This window comes from Maylandia zebra, linkage group LG8 (assembly GCF_041146795.1).
Source record: "Maylandia zebra isolate NMK-2024a linkage group LG8, Mzebra_GT3a, whole genome shotgun sequence".
Lineage (NCBI taxonomy): Eukaryota > Metazoa > Chordata > Actinopteri > Cichliformes > Cichlidae > Maylandia > Maylandia zebra.
In genome coordinates, this window is record NC_135174.1 from 12,024,397 (window position 1) to 12,046,973 (window position 22,577).

At 43.5% G+C, this 22,577-nt stretch overlaps 2 protein-coding genes across 11 annotated transcripts; both read right to left on the reverse strand.

Moving 5' to 3' along the window:
* Positions 1-446: 446 nt before the first annotated feature.
* Positions 447-9,726, reverse strand: tut1 (terminal uridylyl transferase 1, U6 snRNA-specific). The gene is made up of 10 exons (XM_004562394.3): positions 9,503-9,726; positions 8,464-8,654; positions 8,158-8,364; positions 7,825-7,939; positions 7,586-7,713; positions 7,274-7,500; positions 7,071-7,180; positions 6,447-6,569; positions 1,993-2,085; positions 447-1,911 (listed from the first exon to the last, which is right to left on the reverse strand). Exons 1-10 carry the CDS (start codon positions 9,576-9,578, stop codon positions 779-781), a joined length of 2,403 nt encoding a protein of 800 aa, XP_004562451.3. The 5' UTR covers positions 9,579-9,726; the 3' UTR covers positions 447-778.
* Positions 9,727-10,284: 558 nt separating this feature from the next.
* Positions 10,285-21,559, reverse strand: mki67 (marker of proliferation Ki-67). 10 transcript variants are annotated; one of them, XM_076887338.1, is made up of 17 exons: positions 21,374-21,559; positions 20,709-20,811; positions 19,992-20,073; positions 19,701-19,816; positions 17,884-17,953; positions 17,684-17,759; positions 16,900-17,511; positions 16,557-16,789; positions 16,309-16,481; positions 15,248-16,275; positions 14,832-14,947; positions 14,546-14,723; positions 14,312-14,455; positions 13,292-14,187; positions 13,058-13,106; positions 12,349-12,861; positions 10,285-12,194 (listed from the first exon to the last, which is right to left on the reverse strand). In XM_076887338.1, exons 2-17 carry the CDS (start codon positions 20,795-20,797, stop codon positions 10,543-10,545), a joined length of 6,027 nt encoding a protein of 2,008 aa, XP_076743453.1. In that variant the 5' UTR covers positions 20,798-20,811; positions 21,374-21,559; the 3' UTR covers positions 10,285-10,542. The 10 variants fall into 10 exon arrangements, with proteins under 10 accessions (XP_076743453.1, XP_076743454.1, XP_076743459.1 ...); XM_076887339.1 differs by having other exon boundaries at positions 15,248-16,089; positions 16,123-16,481; XM_076887344.1 differs by having other exon boundaries at positions 15,248-16,158; positions 21,374-21,558.
* Between the last annotated feature and the right edge of the window lie 1,018 nt (positions 21,560-22,577).

A 22,577-nucleotide genomic window follows, 5' to 3' on the forward strand; every position in this document is an offset into this window, starting at 1 on the left:
TCGTGAGGGATCACAAATATCCTAACCGGCTGGGTCATACGTTACAGTTTCCTCTGTAATAATGTGGCAACAATAAACATCCTGTCATTAATGTGAACCAGCGTCAGATTAACATGTACTATCTCATCTCAACACTCTTTATCATCACAGCTATCTCCATAGGCCTATCTCACAAGCAGACCATCTGTATTTCCCTATAAAAGTGAGATGAATGATGTTAATCAGCACATGGGAGCTCTGTGCATCCCTCAGCTCCACCTTGTCCTGCTGTAATAAAGAAGACTGCCTGCCTGAATAATTACTCTCATCTGTCTAAGTCATATGAGCACAGAGCCGACGAGGGAAACAGAAAAAAAGAAAGCTTCGCCCAACGGCTTCTTTCTGGAAAACCGTGAAACAAACAACTCTATTTTTGCAAATTTGTTACACTTTACAACTCTTTATGTAAAAGAAAGTGTTGAGAGGAAGAGTTTTTACAAAAGGACTTTATTCAGCTGAAAACAAGATGTGGAGCTGTTAAACCAAACAGAATGACTTTAAAAATAAGACAGTAAAACTAAGTCACGTTAAACTTAAAAATGGGCCAATCAGAACCTCAAATGTGAAATATTCAAGAACTCAGAAGTACAAACGTACAGTATGAATGAAAACCATTAAAAACATATAATAGACAGCTGTTTGTCCCTTTTTTTAATGATTCATTTACACAGCATTTACTGCATCTTTTTTTCATAACTAATACAAAAAAAATCTTTCATTTAGGGAAACATATTGCCTTTTAAGCACTAGCCTCTTCTTTTTCTAACAATGTCTCTACCATCTTGGGTAAGAAAGCTTCCAGGAAATGAAAGAAGTCTTGAAACACTCCTGTCTTGTCGCTGCTCGGCTCTAACTTGAGCACTGCCCTTGTGCTTTCTGTTCCTCCCAGCATCTGGGGCTGAACATTAAACTCCAGGGGTTCCTTGAGCTCTGGCTCTTTTTCAATGATGAAAGCCGTAACCTGGGACTCCAGCTCCACACAGCTGCCCTCTGGCCTCGAGTCAGCATCTTTGATCAGCTCCCGTTTCACTTTCCTCCTGCCCGCCCACACTACGTGTTTTTGCATGCACATCCATGCCAGGAGCTCAGGCTTCCCTCGTCTCGCCATTCTTGGCTTTTTGCCTTGCGGCGACACCGAAGCATCACTGCCAGAAGACAGCGGCCTCTTGCCACCGATAACAACTGTACCCAGAGGGCTGGCTTCGATTTGGGCTTCAGCACCGTCAAAGCTGTCACTGAGTGACGATGTGACAGAAGCTTGTGTAGTTTCCATTTCCTCAGCAGAAATGGACGAGTCCTTGCCAAATACAGCATCTTTAGAGGGAGCGAGGTGACACTTGAGAATGTTTTTCAGTACTTCCTCCACAGCAGAGCAAACTCTCTGAAACCACAGCAGCCGGAAACCGTCTCCCGCTGCGTGCAGTTCGTCGCGCAGTCGTTCTGGGAGCGAGGCCGACTTGAACGGGATACTGATGGTCAGCTGCTCTGTTTTGCACGGTGTCGCTTCCCCATGTGGGCTAAATAAGCGCACCAGGCCCCACGGTTTCCCCTTAGTAGATTTTCGCTGATACTGCAGGCTGCGGCAGTACTTCTCAGCCTCTTGGCACTCCCTCTGAAAGCTGCGCTGACACCGTTCATTCAGGTTTCCTGCTACATTGTGGGAAAGCTCAAAGGGGTCTAAGAGGTTTAGGGGGCCAAGTTTGGGACGTTGCTGATGGGCCTTGGTGGACTGGTCCTCTTGCAAAGCATCGTCCTCTTTATTCTGACTGAGGAAATCTGTGATTGGAAATGAACGGCCCTCCCTAACAGATATAACACTACTTGCAAAATCAAACTTGGCATAAAAGGAGAAGAAGGCAGCCAGCAGGGTACCTGGACAGAGAAACGATTTGTTTAGAGCGAGCAAATCTCTGACTAACACATTTCTTTCTTTACATTTTAACTTTAACTTACAGAGCTGCTGAGTGTTCTTGCTGGGGGGAACAGCAATTGGCTGACTGGGGAAGGTGCAGTTCCAGCCTTCAATCACACACTCTTCCTCCTCACCTGCAATCAAGTTAATAATTATTAACACAGGTTAAACAGTTAATACATAAGCTAAAGTCACAGTATACATTATCTAAGTTACCTTTAATAGAAACGGTCATTTTAGTCTGTCTGCAAGACAAAATATATTAAGAAGTATTTTGTTTTTTATTAAAGTTTTTCTTTAAATTAAACAGTTAATTGTAAAAGTAGGGTCAGGTAACTCTCGGTGCTCATACACTCAGATTTGTTCCTCAGTGCAAGTGATGAGAGTTGAGGGAATTCAAACTAAACAGTAGTTTAAGGAAGAAAAATTTATTTATATAGCATATTTGACACCAAAGTGCTTTACACTAAAATAAATTCGAATAAACAGACACGCATTCACAGGGTTTACATGAAAAACCAAACAGTAATCAATCATCCAAACAGAGGTCCGGCAAAGTTTCCAAAAGCATAACAGAAAAGCTGTGTCTTTATTTTAGATTTAAAAACAGCCACATATTTGTCTGAGGTCATTTGGGAGGTCATCCCATAATTTTTGGTGCAACTGCAACTTCTTTTTTTTTTTTCTCCGCCTGTCCCATTTGGTTCTTTAGCCATCAGAATTGTTGTCTGAAGACCAACAAGGATACCCAATGGATTTACTTTGCCAAATGGATCATCGTGGCATTGCCGTATTGGTCCATTTGGTCGATCTTTGTTTTTATTATTTATTATATTTTATTTTCAGATGTTACAGACGGGACAGACATGAGTGAGAGATAGGAAAGGGAGAAAGAAAGAGGAAGGAAAGGAAAAACAGAAGGGGAGAGGGACAGTGAGAAAGGGGGGGAGAAAAAAAAAAAAAATCTCCTGGATCACCTGTTGAGAGAAGAATAGAAAACAAGCAAAAAAAGACAAAAAAACAAAAAAAACAAAGCAACATACTAAACACAACACCATCGCATTAATCTAGCTAAGTGTAAACAGCAGTAAATACTAAATATTCAATGTTGTTGTGCAGCACGCAGGACAGATGTGCTTCGAAGTAGCAGCCAAGAAAGGTGTAATTTGGGTCTACGAGCAGTGAACACCCGTGTGCATACCTGTGTGGATCAGCATGCTTGCATTCCAAAGGTTTCTCCATGTAACGATCTGCTAGGGAGTGTGGGGGGGCCACAGCCCCGTCCTCCAGGGTGTGAAGCAGGTATGGAGGAGATCAAAACTCCAGACATCCAGAGGCCCCCAGAACACAAGAAACCATGGAAGACCAACAGAGGGGCAGCTGCGCCACTGTTCCAGTAAGAGCTGAGGAGAGTCCCAGATGAGGGTTCACTCAGCAGCCGCGGAGCAGAAGCCAGGGGGAGTTGCAGTGACGCGCCCGTGAGCTCCGCCGGCCGCCAGCTGTGCCTGAGTGACCGAGCCCCAGGCCGAGAGGCCGGGGGCACCCCACCCCCAAAGGGGCCCGAGCGAGCCCCAGGCTCCAGGCCCCGATAAGCGGCCGCCAAGGAGTGAGCCGGTGTGTACCTGGACGCCCACCCCCAGACACAAGGAACCACCAACGCACCGACACCTGAGGGAGTCCGCCACCGGCAGGGGAAGTGGTGGTGGGTGGAGATAGGCCTCCAAACCTTGGAGGGCCTGAGGTGTCCCCAGAGAGGTGGCGTCTGACACCCAACCTGACATATAGACACAGACATACAGGCACACACATATACAAACATCCATTCCCACCCTCATGCTCTCATATGCACTTACTCCACACTCAACCAACGTGGAGACAGACATAAAGAGACGCTGTACACACGATCACACTCCCCAAGCGTACTCTACAAACCGGGTCTAGGTACCCTTGCCCCTGGAGGGGGGAATTGCACCCAGACCCAGGTGGTGTTACCCTTTTCCCCGCGGTGGGGAGAGGCAGACCACCCCGACTCCGTAGCAGCAGGGAGGCCCCACACTCCAGACCGCAGTCGGACGGCCAACTCCACCTAGCCCTCCCGCTCCAGCAGGCCGCAGAGAATGGGGGTGGGAGAAGACTCCAAACCTCCCTCCACCCGCTCATTGTAGTGTTGATGCATGTGTGTTCTAAGGTGCAATTAAAACCCAGGAGGGCATGGAGCTACCTGCCAAGGAGCAGCAGGTAAGCGCATAGCCCCTCCTGATAGCCCTCAATGTCTAAGTGTATTTAAAATTGAGAGGTGGGCAACGACGCCAGGGGTGAAGTGTACACCCTGATGGTACTTTGGACTCCGTGATTGTGCCCACCCCCAAGATCCTATATGTATGTGTAATGAGAGTGTGAATAATGTGAATGTCTAAGTTGTGGGATAAAATTGAGGCAGAGGCAGCCAGAAGGGGACAGAGGGGGGGGTAGCCTCCTCTGCACCCTGGTGACATACCCCTACTCCAAGGCCCTGCATGTGTGGGTGGTTGTGGTGGAGCGGGAAGAGAGAGGCAGCTGGAGATGCCTTCTCTGGAAATAAACTTCAACCACAGAGTGATTGAGAAGCAAACCTTAAAGATCTCCAGGGAGCGTATCCAACACGAGACAACAAACTGTGCCACTTTATACTGGACTCTGTAATGCACCAGAGCCAAAGCTGCCACCGCTGGAGGAACGTGACCTCGCTTTTTCGTCCTACTCAGTAATCAGCAGCTGCAGCGTTTTGGACTAATAGTAAACAGGCAAGGGATGATTGATTAACTTCAGCATATAGTTCATTACAGTAGTCCAGTTTATGTGTAACAAAGACATGCATAATCCTTTCCAGATCAGAAGGATTTTGTTTCTGAGCTCTTGATCTATTCCTTTGTCAAATTTCTAATTTTTGTCAAAGATTGTCTCAATGTTCTTAACCTGTGTTTTGGTACAAAAAGAAATCTTAAGGGGTCGTGAGCCGCTGAAGGAGCCATGAACAGTTTGACTCTCCCTAGGACAAAAACCCCCCGAACATCAAAATGGAAATATATACACGAGAATATATTTTTTCTCTTCCTGAAGCATTCTTCAGGAATCGTTCTCCAAGCTTCTTGAAGGACATATACATTGGAACTAACATTTACGAGGTGTGTTTGCTAGTCCCAAAAAATGTCTGTTAGCTACAAAAAACAAAACAAAAATAGACTGAGAAAAAGACAAGTAGTTTTTTTTTTTACTTAAGTCAGAGGTAAAGCCGCGTGTTCAGCTTGGGGAAAGCAGATTGCTGTTTAATTACTACAGTTTGAAGAAAGAAATATAAGAACTTGAATGAGCAGAACAGATATCTAAAGCTTTGTTAGCCAAGCTGCAAAAAAGCCTTTTTCACTGAGCTGTACAAATCTAGGTATGCAGCCGTCAGGACCAGCTTTGTGATTTCCCAGAAAATCACATAAAATTAACACTGAGCAGAACTGAGTTCAGCTTATTGGTGCACCCACAAAAGCACCTCATGTGGACCCTTGGGTAAATTAACTGGCCACCTCTGACAATCACTAAATACTCACTGTTCTACCTCTACCAACCTCCGTGCATATTAATGATGATATTAACCAAAATTTTTCATTTGGATTCATCACTCCATCAGACCCATTGCCACTGGTTTTCAGCCCAGTTCTTTCTCCCTGTGCCTCCTTCTTAATAATGGCTTCTTGACAGCCACCCTTCTACTGAGACCATTTCTCATGAGGCTTCAGTGAACAGTAGGCAGATTAACTGGTCAGGTGCATCTCTCACATCCTGTGTCAGAACTTTGCTGGATTTTTTTCTTAACGACTTCAGATACTGTTCACCCGCTATAGATAGTTTTTTAGGCCTTCCACTTCTTCTTTTGCCCCCCCTTGTCCAGTCTGCTCATTTTCTAAGCAAACACTGTGCAGAGATAAACCAGGCTTTAAAATTAATATTCTGTTCATTTTTGTTCCTATTAAACAGTGTTATCTTTGGCATTTTTCATAGATTCAACTAAATAAAAAGAGAACAGATTATGTGTTTTTGTGACAGGCTGCTAGTAACAAAGTGCCTAAATTTAAAAATTGCTTAGTTGCTTGTTATGTGTAGACACAACACAGGTTCTTGCTTTGAATTAGGTGCCTTTTTCATCCTTGGATGACTCACAGCTCAGTTCTAAGTGACTTAATAAACAAAGAAACATTCCTCTGATATTTGTCAGGCACAACAACTGGATTGAAGAGGATTTAAAAAAGCAGCCAATGCCCAAGGAAGAGCTTTGAAAGACCTTAAGAAAGCCCAGAGAACTATTGCTCAAAACCACTTTAAAAATGATTAGCAAGTCTGGCTCCTTGGAAGCAAAATATAAAGAAATGAGGGGTGGCTCAAAACTTTTGCACAGTACTGTATTTAGTTGGTTAAGTATACAAAAATGTCCTTGTGTGAAGTGTAGAAGCGATGCAGCACTTACAGGCCAAGTCTTTGAGCTGATCCACTGTAGGGAGGACAGCAGGGTCACAGTTTTGCAAGAAGAAGATGATCAGCAGCGTGAGAGCGTAGTTGTTCAGAAGGGGACCGGCACCACTGGGATTACCTACACACCACAATGTGACAGCATTACTAAGAAGAAGAAAGGAATCAGAACACAGCCACAAGTTTTTTGGGGGGGTTTTGTCACCCGTTTGTTTACGCACTCGGACTGACGGTGACTCACGCAGCCATAACATCATTACAGTTCACTAATAAACCCGAATAACTGTTGTGCTGCTGTGACAACTGGAATAGAAGAACCATGGCTCAAGAGTAAAGGTAATCACCAGAAAGGCAATTAGTAGTGTCAGTGAGCAACATTCATTAAGATTTTAATATGAGTCGACACTGGCAATACAAGAAAAAAAGCTGTTTGTGTCGTCTTATTTCATCATAACAAGGTAATAAAATTGTAAAATCATTCTTCTCGCATCAGTGATCTAAGAGGCAGTGAAGTTCTACTGACATCTGTTGACCAGAAAATGAAATAACCACCTAAAATACAGAGGAAACTGAAACACGGGCATCCGTTTCAATGATCTTGTTTTAAGTTGCTGCGTCTTACCGGCAAGCTGCTTCTGCTTGGCCCAGTACCGGATCGTGTACACAAGAGGCCTCAGCCTTTCATCAATCCCTGAGCACAGCTGGAGGAAGCGGGTGTTTCTTACTGCTAGTCTAGTGAGGAAAAACAGCTGTTACGCTCACAGATAAAATAAAAACAGAGCTGAAGACAGCAGATGCTGCACAATATTGCATTCGCTCACCAACCTGTTATTAATGGTGATGTCCCCCTGCAGGTTAAGCTCACGGTGATGGAATTTGACAACGGGGAGACGAGCGCTGCTGACCACGTGGACTTTATGCACGCTGGGGACGCAGCGTTTCAGGATCATCGCCACGAGGTCGAGAACCTCAGCTGGAGCGGCTGTGGACAGGTCGATATCAGACAGTATAGAGTCCTCAGACCGCCCATCGTCTGACACGCCTTCCCCTGGCTGAAGAAAGAGGGAATCTCACCAAAGGCGTCTTCTTTATCGAGCTACATGTGTGATATTATGTGACCAAATGTGCGCATCGAACCTGTTCTGTGGTTGACTTGGCATGAGCCTGGAACACCTTGGTGTGTTCTAGGTCTAAGAACAGGTCCAGGTCACATGAATGGATGCCAAACGTGTTGACAGATGAACCAAATGGGAGAATCTGGCTGTCTGCAAACCACCCAACATATGGCCACAAAAGTTAGAAAAACATTTCCTTCTGCTCTTTTCCCCTCACCAATATGCATGCAAGACCTGTGTACGGGTATTTACAAAGATCACCTGGGAAAAACTCTACAAAAATCTCCTGCATGAGTTGAACCAGCAAGCTTCGGGCATTCTTTTCATTTTCTCCCAGCTGAAATTGCTCAACAACATGCTGCATCTGGGCGTTCACCTAGAGGGGAACAAAGGGCAACACCGTAGTCCCTTTGTTAACAAACATATATGTTATAAGCTCGTCTAGTCTATTCTCAAAGCTGCATATTTTCGATTACACTAAACTTGTCTATTAGCAGAGTCGAGAGTTTCATTGCTCCACAAGCACCAAACAAGTGTATTTGTCATTTTTTAAAGACACACACATTTTAGCAAAGTTTAAAAGAGGATGCTTACAGACACCAACTGACACAAGTCGGGTTTAAGGCAGTCAAGAACTTGTTGGAGGTTCTCGGGATCGTTCTTCTTCTTGGGAATCAACTTGAAATTCTTCTTTTCCCGAGGTTTGACGCGCAGCTTCAGGCCTTTCAGCTTATGCTCAATACAGGACAGAGCTGCTTGGATGCTGTCTGTCTCGCTGAATTGCACGATGGCATACACACCCTGTGAGCGCAAAGGGATAAAGTCATGCTTTAATAGAAATGCAGTAATTTGGGGTTGCTTTAAGACTGTGCACATCTGGATCGGGTATAGTTGTCTGACCTTGTCTTTGTCAATGATGACATCTGCGACTGACCCAAACTGCTGAAAATACTCCGCTAAGTCAGTTTGGGAGATCTCAGGATTGATGCCACCAACGAACACGCTGTGGTCTTCCTGGGTCTTTCTAGTGGCGCGCACGCCACTCAGTGTCTGATGCTTCTTCCCTTTCAGATGCTGATCCAAACTTGCCGCTGCAGGACAAAAATAATGCTTCAATAAAGTTCAGGTACGGGCTCTGGAACGGGGCAGATGCATCTCTCAGGTCCTGTGCCAAGTGTTTGCTGTATTTTTATTTTATTTTATTTTTTTAACTTTGAGACATTGAACATCTGCTACAGATAAGTGGGTGTTTTTTTAAGCCTGACATTTTTTAAGGACACACTGTGCTGGTTAATAGCTTTTTAAGAATCATCTTGTTTATTATTTTGTGCCTTTTAAATTGTGTTATCTTTGGCAGTTTTCATAGACTCAACTAAAGAAATGTGAACAAAATATATATTTTTGCAGCATGCTGCTAGTAACAAAATGCCCAAATATACAATTTAAAGATGGTTTATTTTTTTATTTTTGAATGAGCCAAAGGTATGCGTTAACCGGCATAATAACCAAAAGATTACTCTGAATATGGTCAGGTAAAACGACTGGACTGTAAATGAGTGAAAAACAGTCCATGTCAAAAAAACAAAACAAAACAAACAAAACCTTGAGGCTGGAGAACTAGTGCGCAACAACACTTTACAACATGGCAAGAACGTCTGGCTGCTTGGAAGGAAACTATAATCCTTCGGATCAAGACTTTTGCAGTGTTGTAGAAAAAATTACGAATTTTCTGAGTAATGTTAAACTTTAAAGCTACGGAAAATAAAGCAGACATAACTTAGTAATGTATGCGGTAACACTCATTAAACTTATGACGGAAATGACTGCAACGTTCAAACTGTAGCCGCAGTTTTATTAGTTATCTGTAAATTAAAGAAACTATTACATTCACAGCACTTCAACAGACTCGTATATGGTTGAGTTAGCTTCCGTTACTTACAGTTGGATAAATTGACGTTGCACAGGGTGCACTGAAACCCTCTCGGCGTTGTTTTTATGTCAATGTCCTCTGACATGATGTAAAGAATAAGTTATAACGACAAACGCAGGAAGCACAAAAATCGCTAGCCAAGTTTGAGGCCAACAACCTTCCACGCGCCTCAAATCTCCCTCCAGCGTCGACTCCGCGTTTGCTTTCAGTCCGTCACCAAACTCCGTCCGGGTTGCTCCCATGTTTTTAATCATACAGTTCCTCTTAGCTTTTGAACTAGAGCACTCACTGTAGCAGGCATAGTCTATGGAAGTTTATTTATAAAGGGGTGGCATTGAGGCCATAGAGAAACGCTAACATTAATTTAAAAAAAAAAAAAAAGAAATATTTTAAAATTTGTCCAATTTCACTTGAGGTCTCTAAAGTAGAATTATAAAATGCATCATTTTAAAGCCAATTTATTTCAGCTTGAAACCTTTAAGCCTTTCACTTAAGGTGAACTGTAAACCTACTGCAGAATAGAGCTTAAATTACAACCTCTGAGGTAGTTACAGCAGAGGTCTCAGGACACATTTATAATTAAAACATTGTCACAAAGCCCACTATGATAACAGGCTAAACATACTATTATTTTCTTTATCACTAATTCTATTACACTAATAACTATTTGAGTTATAAACTGTGTTTACTTCTAACCTGATCATCTATTTACCAGCTGAACCCAATATGTAGATGCATTCAAAAATTGTGATTTAAACATTTTTTAATAAAATAAAAACAATTTCCACACATTTTCTAATGTAGAAAAAAATTTAATAACCAATTTTTTGAACCATAAAGTATTTGCAGAATCAGTGAAGAATAATACAGCTTGACACCAAATGATTAAGAACAAAGATTCCCTGCTGAACTCAGGCAAAGCTTTTTCACTATAAAACTATGGACTACAAAGCATTACAATCTTAAAAAAAAAAAGAGAGAGAGAGAAAAAAAGCCACAAGTACAAAAATAGATTATCATTAAAAAGGTACTGATGTGTACAAATACATCTATTTGTTTGCTGATCTTCCTCTGCGGGTTTTAGGCTGCGTTTTGGCTTCAACGTTTTTCTCTGGGTTGTTTGCAGGTTCCACTTTGGCAGCAGTCTTCGCCCCTCGTCCGACTCTCTTAACAGGTCTACTGTCAACAGCTTTATCTGAGAGATCCTCCTCTTCAGTTTTGTTGGCATCATTTGACACATTTTTGCTTTCACTGTTGACTTGGTCTGCAGCTTTAGACTTCTTACCTCGCGCTGCTTTTACAGGTGTCGCCTTTGGAATCTCAAAGACTTCCAAGTGTGATTTCCACTTAACGCATCTTTTGGGCATCTTTGCGTTGCTCTCAACAGCTTCAGGATTCTTCTGATCAGTAGTCGTCGTAGGCTCTTCTGTTGTGGACTTGAATGCTCCCCGTCTTCCCTTTCTTGCTGGTTCCACTGACGTGGGAGCAGGCTCGGAAACCAAAACTGTGGATTCTGTGCTGACCTCCTCAGGAGAAACAGTTGTACCTCTGCGGGCTCTCTTGGCTGGAATGGCTTGTGAAGTCTCACATTTAGCAGAAGCCCTCACTCCCCTTGACCTGCTAGTTTTCATAGACGAGGAAAGTGGCTCAGCGTTTTTCGCCTCCTCAGCCTTCGGCTTGTGTTCAGGACTTTCGGCAGTGGCTTTAGTTTCTTCGGCAGCTGGTTTTCCCCTCCTGCCTCGTTTGGGTTTATTTTCTGTGCTGAGAACAGGGACCTCTTGGACCTCAATGGATTCCACACTCTCTGTGTCTTGTTTTGCTTTCCGCCCTCCTCTTCTGGGCTTCGTGGCCACACTGGCCTGTTCGCTTATCTGGGCTGGTTCTGTTGTTTCTGAAATGACCATTTTAACAGTTTGGGCTTCTGTTAATTCCGTTTGGGCCTCCTCAGACTTTCTTGTTAGTTTTATTTTTTTAGCAGGCTCATTCATCTTTTCTTCATCCTGTTTGGCATTTCTGCCCCTCTTTACTCTGGCTGGAGGCTGAGACTGCTCATTCGTCTCCACTGCTGCCTGCTTGACCACCTCTTCTGTCACCTCATTCTGTTCAGCGGTATCCTGTCTTGCCTTTCTCCCTCTTCGTGGTTTTCCAGCAGTGGGAAGAGTGGTCTTCTGAGGCTCAGAGTTTTCCACTTGGCTCTGTTCCCCACTTGCTGTTTCAACCGTTTCAGGCTCTGGTTGAGCTGGCTTAACAGGTGTTTGTTTTGCTCTCCTCCCTCTGACTGGCTTAACAGTCTGGAGTGCAGACAGACTGGTGTTTATCAGAGACGCTTGGGCACTGGCATCAGCGGAGGTCTCAGAGGTGCTCTCCTGAGACTTTGCATTTCTGCCTCTTTTTGTGTGTCTAGCTGCAGGTGGTGCTACAGCTTCCATTTTCTTCCCTCTTCTTTCTCCTCTCGCTGGAGTAGGCACAATGGGATCTTCAGCAATTTCAGCTGCCTCTTTTTTATCTTCAAGTTCTTCAGATTCGGCCTGTTTTGCTCTTCTGCCTCGGACAGATTTCTTCTGAACTGAAGCTGGTGTCTGCACGTGAAGTAAGCTTTCAGCTTGACATGCTTGGACAACAGTTTCCATGGCATCAGATTTGTTTTCATCAGCTCTGCCTGGCAACACCTCAGGCTGGTCACTGCAGGCTACATTTGCATCTAATTTAAACAAGAGCAAGATAAAACAAGGGGGAGAAAATTATACATAAATTATAAACATACATATGATAAAAATGAAATAACATAATGCAACATGCTCAGTTATTAGTTATACTTCCTAAGAGAAGGCACTAAATAATCTAAAGTGTTATACCTGGTGTATCTTGGGGAACATCCTCAGTTGCATTTCGTTGCTGTGACTTTTTGGGTTGCTTAGCTCTTCTTCCTCGCTTGGGCACAGCACTTTCATTTGCTTTCTCCTCAACATCAAGTGGGTGGCTCTGAACACGCTCAGCTTCAGCAGCAACTTCAGGCTCATCAGAAGACTGCTGTGCACTTCTACCCCTTTTTGGCTTAGGAGCAACTTTGGGAGAAGGAAGGTGATTCTCTTCTGCTGACAGCTCAACAGCTGTCTTCGCATTTCTGCCTCTTGTCTGTCTAACAGCAGGTGGTGCTGTAGCTTCAGTTTTCTTTCCTCTTCTTCCTCTGGATGGAGCAGGGATTACAGGCTCTTCCTGTTTATCCTCAGCTGCTTTAGATTCCACCGTTTTTGCCCTTCTGCCTCGTACAGATTTCTTCTCATGTGCAGGATCTGCATTCACAGCAGTCTTCACCTCAGCTTCCTCAAGAAGTACTGCATCTGCCTGAGAGACCGTTTCCATGGCATCTGATGTTTTATTATCATCATCATCATCATCCAAAAGGAGAGAGAGAGAGGGGGGAAAGAAACAGTTTAACGCTGAATCTGTGTGGAGGCTGATATGTTTTGACAACATTACAAAAGAAAGTCACACTGATCAAACCCTTTTCAAGTCCACGCTCCCAAGAACAAACATTTAACAGTTTTAGTTAACCTAACCCACCTTTTACCACGTTTGCACTGCTGTCGAGAGACATCTGAGCTTCACCCTGCTAAAAATAGAACAAAACCAATTTGGACAATGAGGTCTTGTTAGAAAACTAAACCATGCACACCAAACAACTTTCTAAAACCAGGGATTAGAGGCAATGGCATTGATAAGAGTTAACTCAGTAACAGACAGATGTTCAGACTTTTTTGGTGGGCATGTATTTTGTATGAATACTGAATGCATTACCTCCTTTGCCTCTGGTTGTACTGTGGGCTCAGTCAGTGGCTCCTCCATAAGTTCTTGAAGTCCCTCGAAGTCCTCCACTGGAGCATTACCCCTCAGCCTTGGCGACTTCATGAGTCTCTTGAGCCCGAAATTCGCCTCAACAGGTTCGCCTTTCTGCCTGGGAGTTCTCATGAGCCTCTTCACGCCAACCACATCTTCGACAGGAGCACCTTTCTCCACAGGTGTCTTCATCACTCTCTTGACTCCAGTGAGGTGAACCACTGGAGAGCTTTTTGGAGTTTTCATGCCTTTTGCGTCAGATTCTTGCAACTGTGCTGGCGTCTGCAGAAGCTCCTTACCACCACCCAAACTGGCATCACCAGCTTCTGGGACTTCGGGGGTCTTCAGAATCTTCCCTTGAAGGTCTTCAAGCGGTTCAGCCTTCTCCTTTGGAGTTCTAAATATTCTCTTAACCCCAGTGAAGCACTCTTGCTGTTCAGGCTTCTGTTTGGGAGTCTTCAGAAGATTCCCTCTGATGTCCTCTAAAGGTTCGGCTTTCTGTCTCGGAGTCTTCATGATCCTCTTGACTCCAGTGAGGCACTCCTGTTTTTCAGGCTTCTGTTTTGGAGTTTTCAACAGCTTCCCTCTCAAATCTTCAACAGGCTCAGCCTTCTGTTTTGGCGTTTTCATGATCCTCTTAACTCCGGTCAGAGAATCTGGTAATTCTGGCCTCAGTTTGGGAGTTGTTACAGTGGACACCTGCAAATCTGCATTCTGCCATTCACTTGACTCTGACTGAATCTGGCCGATGAAGGTGGCGTCTTGATCTTCATCAAGGAGGCGTTGGACTGCCTCATTGTTGTATCTTCTGCCTTTTACTGCAGATGTAACACTCAGCGGAGATACTATCATCTCACCTGTAAATAAGTCATATTTTTGTTTTCCTTTATAACAATTTAATGTCCCAGCCAGCTTATTTGGACTATGCAGAACTCAAGATTCACTACCAATCAATCAAAACACCACAAATACACAGCTTACCTGGTTCCTCTGGTGTGCTCAGCACAGATGGCTCCATCACAGATGCGCTCTGACCTCCAGCTGGTGTCTTTGTGACGCTGTTATCATCGATTAAAGACTTCCGCTTCCTTTCGTTTACAGGAGTTTTAAACATTTCAGAAATACCTGAAATCAAACAGCACAATGTAAGAAGGCACAAAACTGAAATTGGCCACAAGTTTCACCACCTGCTGCGGATGAAGGAGAGGTGCTTACCAGTCAAGTCTTCATCCATTTTCATGTTCTTTTTGAAGAGTGCAACATTGGTGACCACTCTTGGTGCAGCACCAGTTGGCTGCACAACGGTCTGTCTGTGTGCTCTACCAACAACAATGGTGGCGGGCGAGTCTGCATGTCCAGTGCTCACGTAGCCCTTCAGATTTCTGGCAGGTGTCTGATTGGTGTTTTGGAAAGACAAGTAGATTTGATAAAGATCATTATAAAGATTCAGAACAACAGACGCATAAACATAAAACATAACTGTACTTGGTACAATATGTACCTGTGGTTTGGGCACTGCTCTCTTCTTAGGCTTTTGGCCAATGGTTTTTTTAAGTGGAGCAACAACTTGAGCCTTAGGTTGACCAAATTTCACAATGTGCGCCCAAGGATTGGAGACTGGATGGACATGAGAGAAAAAAGAAAGAAAGAAAACACACAAAATTAATCTTCTCATTCTCATCGTGATCATCAGATTTCTTTTTCCACAACAACTGCATTAATTAATTATAAACAGCTTTGAAAGATTAAATTAAATTTACATTTTTAAAGATGATAAAAAGAAAATGAGTAAAACAAGTAGCTTTCAGCTACTCCCACTAATGAACTTCATTCTGACTGGAACTGACAGATTTCTAGTGCTGGGAACAAAAACCAAGAGTTGAAACCAGCTATCAAACATTTCAGCACTTATCATACCTTTTATAGATGCTCTTGAAATGCCACTTCTTCTGTGCATCTTTACTGCACTCTTCGCAGCACCTGGAGTCTTCTGCGAGGTGCTTTTCCTTCCCTTGTGTGTTTTAGGGGTGACGGTGGGCAAAAGAACCTGGTCAGTGACCTTGTCGGCTTCAGCTATTGGAGAGGGTGTACTAATTTGTGACACAGAAAATCGCCCCTTGACTGTGGGGGTCTGAACTCCTGAATTAGTGGGAGTTTTAGCTGGTGTAAGGACGACAGTAGGGACACTTTCCAGAGAAGTACCAGGCAAACCCACAGTTGCCCTTCTTTTTCCAGCAGGAACTTGCTCGTGGGGAATCTGCCCTGGGGCTGAAGCCCTGCGTTGAGTTTTCTGCTGTTCATTGGTTTTAGGAGTTTCCACTTTAGAAGGAGATCTTCCTCTTGCAGGAGATGGGCTCTTGGATTTTGGTGATTTATTCGCGGTTGCTTTAGGAGAAGCAGATCTAGATTTGGGTGATTTATTGGTAGGAGAAGCTGCTTTGGGAGACGGGGACCTGGACTTGGGTGACTTGGGCGACTTCTTCGCGGGAGACGGGGACCTGGACTTGGGCGACTTGGGCGACTTCTTCGCGGGAGACGGGGACCTGGACTTGGGCGACTTCTTCGCGGGAGACGGGGACCTGGACTTGGGCGACTTGGGCGACTTCTTCGCGGGAGACGGGGACCTGGACTTGGGCGACTTGGGCGACTTCTTCGCGGGAGACGGGGACCTGGACTTGGGTGACTTGGGCGACTTCTTCGCGGGAGACGGGGACCCGGACTTGGGTGACTTGGGCGACTTCTTCGCGGGAGACGGGGACCTGGACTTGGGCGACTTTGCAGGAGACGGGGACCTGGACTTGGGCGACTTCTTCGCGGGAGACGGGGACCTGGACTTGGGTGACTTCTTTGCGGGAGACGGGGACCTGGACTTGGGCGACTTCTTCGCGGGAGATGGGGACCCGGACTTGGGTGACTTGGGCGACTTCTTCGCGGGAGACGGGGACCTGGACTTGGGCGACTTTGCAGGAGACGGGGACCTGGACTTGGGCGACTTCTTCGCGGGAGATGCTGCCTTGGGTGATGGTGATCTGGATTTGGGAGACTTCTTCCCAGAAGTTGGAGTCTTAGGAGAAGCCATTTTCTTGCTCGGTGATTTCTTAGGTGATGGTGTTTTTGTTTTTGCAGGACTTTTTGCACGTGGGCTGCCCTCCTATGGAAAACAATATGTTTTAAATAAGTGTTTAACATTCCAAGTATACTGTCACTTTAAACTGCCCATTCTTACTTTTAGCAAGCCGATGACGGATGCTCGTCTAAGCAGTGACTGCTTGGGTCTCAAGAGAGACAAGCTCCTCCGTGGGGTAGCCCCCTTGCGTAATGGAGAGTCAGGAGGCAACCGTTTGTCAAACAGCTCTGGGCTCAGGTAACCTCCAAAGGAAACGCGTTTCCTCTTCGCTTGCTGTTTGGGCACGTCTTCTCCGAGTTCTCCACTCTTGCGTTTTTTGGACACTTCTTTTCCTATGAAAACAAAATATGCTCGTACATTAGTATCAAGCTACCAGAAGTGTACAATATCAATTATACAGCCACACCCAGAAATATTATAATTCAATTTTGAGCAGGAAAACCTTTTCCAGCTGAATTCCTGGGTGATGCCTTTGTTTTTTCTTCTTGGTTCTTGGTCACTGGAGTTTTGCCAGGTGACATTTCCTTACTCCTCCTCCTCGCAGGCGACTTGGGTGTTTCAGCTGTAATTTGCTCAATAACCTCATTTACAGTAAACTTCTGAGGAGTTGCGCCATTTCTTTTCCGAGGTGAAGCCGTTTCAATCACGCTGCCATTTTCAGCCTTTTCTGCTCTGGGTTCAGCCGTCTCAGCAGCTGGAACCTTCGCTTGCTTCCTCACAGACGCTGGGGTTCCCCCGTTTGTACTTCCAGGTCCAGCTAGAACTTCACTTTTCTTAGGAGTGCTTTTTCTCTCAGTGAAAATGGCACTACCTTTTCTGACCGAATTGGGTTTTGGAGAGGCGACCTTTGAGGAAGGCGTTGCAAGCTGACTGGCACAAGATTTCCGAGGGGTCTTGACATCCAGAGATTTTTTGATCATTTGATACAGGTCGCTGAAGGGGGAGTTGCTCTTGCCTTGTAGCAGGCTATCATCTGCCTTGGACTCCAACTCTCCGGTTTTCTCCAAGGAACGCTGAATATTGTCATGGCTGGCTCCATCTTTAAGACAAGTATCTTAAAAAAATAATAAAACAAATCAGTCAGTGGCTGTTTAGCTGCTTGTTCTGCAAGACCATTTACAGCTTTGGTTACATGGGTCTGCTTATTTTCAGACATATTTAGTAAGTGTACGCTGCTTCACATAGCTACATTGCTAAAAACGACTGTTTCTAAATAGAAATCACACCTGATGACACTTCAGAGAATCTCTTTTCTCCTTTTTCCACAATAGGGGTGTCACCCACTTGCTGGTCTTGAAGAACCTAAGAATAAGACGCCCCCATTAGTAAAACAATCCAATTTATTAGAAAGGTAATAACTTTTTTAAGAGAGTTGTGGAAGGCTGAAATAGAGTGGTTTAAAAGGAAAATAAATAAATAAAATTACCTTGAGGGTTTCAGGTTTGCCTCCAATGGCAGACCTCTTCTTTGGCGTTTGTGCCGGAGGATACTCAAACCTGAAATAATCAAAAGCAAAGACATAGAAGACGCCCTTTAGGGTGACCATGACAATGCTAACATGGAGACACTAAGTACAGGACTGTTTCATTTCCACTGCAAGCAGTATAATCTATGAGCTCTTAAAATATGTTAAACACATCAGAAGATTCCAATTACCCACCACTTTTCTACAAGATAGATTATCTCATTTTTATCTCTACATGAAAAACAATAAATTAACTCCAGTGCTGCTCACCTGAATTTGCATTTAGCAATAATAACCAACAAACCAATACCATGTTAACTGAAACGGCCAACACAGATTTCATATTAGTATAGAGATTGAAAATGTGACGTCACTCAGGGGTAAAACCGCAAATTCTGGGAACTCGTGGCAAGAGGTACTAGCACACGCAGGCTTTCAATTGAAATCAGTTATACAGCGATAAAAAGAAACACAAAAAATGGCAGGAAGCTGTTGTATTATTAACTGCAATAGCCGGTCGCATGACAGCCACGGAAAGCCGACGGGTAAAGAGATCGGTTGTTATCGGATTACGTCGTTGAAGAGAAATTGTTCGAGCCATGTTTCCGAAGTAACAAAGAGGCGACTGGATTGCAGCCATTCAAAGACCAAATATAACGTCCCAGAACACTCCAGCTCACAGGTTAGTCTGCTCCAAGCATTTCCACAAAGGTCAGTCTGCTGTTGTAGTTAATGCGTCATTTTTATCACATAATTGGTGATATAGGTTACAAGCAAGTCTGGCGCTGAACAGAAATTGTCGCGCTATGCTCCTTTATTTATTGTGCATAAATAGTAAATTGTCCTGACACAATATTGTGTTTCGCTTCTGTTATTACCATGGTACACTGACAAAAACATATACTTTTATTCACAGGACAAAACTGTTGTTTTGTATCACTAATTGCCCAGTACGATTACAGCATACAATATTATTGTCACTGCTACATTTCTGTAATGAACCAGAAATTATTTCTTCTACTAATTAATTACCGTTGAGCTCAAAGGTCCTATTAATAAACTGTTAGCGAATGTGTATTTATGAAGACGATTTGTGAGACTGGTAAACTTTTGATATGTACGATGGTCTTTACTTTCTACACGGTGCATTTCAAGGTCCTGCACCCATCCGTCGGTAAACTGTACCTGGGCTTGTTGCAGTGACCTGAAGTTACTAAACTTCACGAGTGTATGCACTCACTCAAAGAACCGTATAATTATAAATATGAGCGTGGTGAAGTTGGGCAACACGCTAACGTATTTTGTCCCTCTGTGTGCTCGTAAGGGTCTAACACTTTCACTGGTTAGATTTTTTTCCTCGTACCTTTTCTTTGACTTTTCATTAAGTCTGTCTTTGCACGGACCGGCATTGTTCTCCTTCGTTTTGTACATACCTTTTTGGGGGGCAAAGAAAAAGCAAGAATTTATTGGAACCGAAGAATGAACGTTTTGCGGTGCTGCAAATGCTTGCATTTGATGCAGGTATTTGGATTGTTTTGCCACGAGTTACCGGCATGCAATGCGCGAAAGTCACGTGGTCTGTCAATCTCTATTGTTGGGCTTAAGCATTACATTCGGTTTCAGCGGGTTCCTCACATCCTTGACTTTTTGCAGGTTGCATTTCAGAGATTAGACTTCTGTTCCAACAACACACGCAACTTGAATGCCCTTTACCTCAGCGTTTGTCTAACGGCTTATGAAAAAAGGTTGTTAAAATGTTTCTTTCAGACCACACTCACCTGAAAGAACGGTCGATAATGGTTATAACATCTCCATGCTTCAAGCGCTCAGACTGCTGCAAAACCTCGCCATTGACAAGCGTTGGATTTGCTGAGCTTAAATTGGTCAAAATGACCTGGCAGAAAGACAGAGCGAGAGAGAAACACCACATGAACAATGAAAACATTTCAAAGCAGAAGCACAACTACATGATTACACAGCATCTAAGCAAACATTCCCCACAGCAATCATTTTTTAAATATCGGCAAACTAAGGCCATTAAAGCAGTCGCGCTCCTTGTATTTTCTTACCTCTTTATTCTCATTCAAGTCAATCCGGCAGTGCTCCTTGGAGACTTGAGGAAGCTGAATACGAATATCACAGTCAGGCTTCCTGTAAGGTCACAAGCAGAAGGCATTCAGCTGCATGATAAGTGGAACCTCTTCATATTTACATGTAACTGGGAGCTGATCTTTAAAGGCTCATGAAGAAAGACTGATTCTTATAGAGCGCTTTTCTACTCTCACGGAGTACTCAAAGCGCTCTATACAACATGCCTCATTCACCCAATCATACCCATTCTCACAAGCACTTTATTTATACATAGTGCTTTCTAACGACATTCATACTCCGATGGACCCATCGGAGAGCAAGTTCGGGTTAGTATCTTGCCCAAGGATACTTGACATGCAGACTGGAGGAGCCAGGGATCGAACCACCAACCTTCCGATCAGTAAGTGACCAGCTCTACCTCCCTGAGCTACAGCCGGTCAGATGGTGCAAAACTGATGTGGATTTTCTTGAGAGCTTTGATCTAACAATGTAAAGTCTACTGTATATGAGAACAAACATAGTTTCTTCACTTCAACAGCTTAACAGTAAAGTTTTTATAGCCCATCACAATCGCAACATGAGAAACATTGATGAAGTGTATGCGTTTTCTGTAGTACACGAGGGTGTCTTACATGTATGAACACTACTGTAAGTGGGATTAAAACAGAAGGTAAACAAAGGCCAACTCTACCAACCTTCCAAATAAACATGCTGCAGTCAGAGGAAATTCAGTCCCATCTCCTCCACTCCGCTTAATCACGACAATCTTACCGTGCAACGGCATTTTCCCAACGTTACCTGGGAACATTACGAAACACAAGTGTCAGCAGCGAAAGGCACAGTCAAATCCACATTAGACAATCAAACTTTAAATGTTAAATAGCATTTAAATGTCGTTCCAAGCCGAGGAAAGACATTTACTAGGCGGCAACATTGTATTCATACCTAACGATGACATTTAGCTATTTTTTTAAATTTGGTTTATGACATTTTAGGTAGTTTTAGTTTATTCTACACTTCTTTTTAACTCTATGTAGGATTAATCTAATCCTAGATTTGTTTTGTATTTCTATTACAAACCAGCAGGACCGTTGTTCCTCAGTAAAGCGCTAGCAAACGTTTTCCCAGTATCCCACGTGCATGGTGGCCTCGACTGTAGTTTTCGTCTTGTCAGAAATACATAGCTAGCTGTAAGTTTGATTGTTTTTTTATCATTTACTACATTCTCTAGTTAAAAAAAAGAAAAAACGTGTATCGTTATAACGCCACCGTTAAAAAAACTTAATGTCGGGTCGCCACTTGTGTTACACGACTTATTAAACTCTAATATAACGGTCGTTTAGGACTATCGTATCCTCACCTGAAAGTCACTTTGCAGATGCGTGAAATCCTGGGAAATCCATAAACATAGACAAGGATACAACGAGGACTTTAACTACACGATCATATCAGCCTAAAGTTAAAACGACAATCTGCCATGCCGACGACTACCTAACGTAAGCAACCTTCAACAGCGGTCCCTTGTTGTCCGTCGCCTGGTCCAGGGAAGTGTTGTGATATCAATCCGCCAGACTTAAACGCACTCGGTCGCCCCACTAAAACTTGACTTCACTTGTGTTTTGTAATGAAATGCGTGTAATATTTTGTCATACTAGGTTTGTCATGCACTGTGTATTTGCTCTGATCAAATTGAACTCGCGTTTAGACAAAAGGGACTATTTTGTTTACAAATTTGGCGGAACAATATCACATCGGTGAATGGATGGGCATTTGAAAATATTTGAAATTCCGCGCGAAGCATCGTGATTGGCTCAGACGTCATCGTTTCGTAAAATGGGTGGGGCTAGTAGCGCAGAGTAAACTTCTCGAAGCAGCACTCTAAGCGCCCAAGTAGGCTATTTAAAGCTCAGCAGCATATTCAGTCCACTTTGATGCAAATAAATACAAAAATAAAAAGTTACTAGTACTTACCTTTTTCATTCACAGCAGCTCCACAATGGTGAGAAATACAGTCTACACAATACCATACCATACCACCTTTATTTATAAAGCACTTTAACATAAAACCAGAGTTCACAAAGTGCTGTACATGCTAATAGCATAAGTAAAGAAAATTAAAATGAGATAAGATAAAATAAATAACTAAAAAACTAAAATAAATTGAAACATGTTAAAACAAATTGAGTCAACCCCTCTAATCAATGCCAAAGTCTTCAGCGAATAAATATGTTTTAAGAAGACTTTTAAATTCAGAGAGAAGAGGCCTGCCTAACATGCAAGGGTAGATCATTCCACAACTTTGGAGCAACTACAGCAAAAGCACGATCACCTTTAAATTTATACTTGGTTTTCGGTACCTTAAGGAGCTGCTGATTGGCGGACCTAAGGGAACGGGCAGGTGTATATGGTTGTAGTAGCTCCGAGAGGTGGGGGTGGGGGGGGCAGGCCATTAAAAGATTTAAAAGCAAATAATAGAATTTTAAAAACAATCCTAAAATGTACAGGTAGCCAGTGGAGTGAAATTAAAATTGGGGTAATGTGCTCAAACTTTTTTGTTCCAGTTA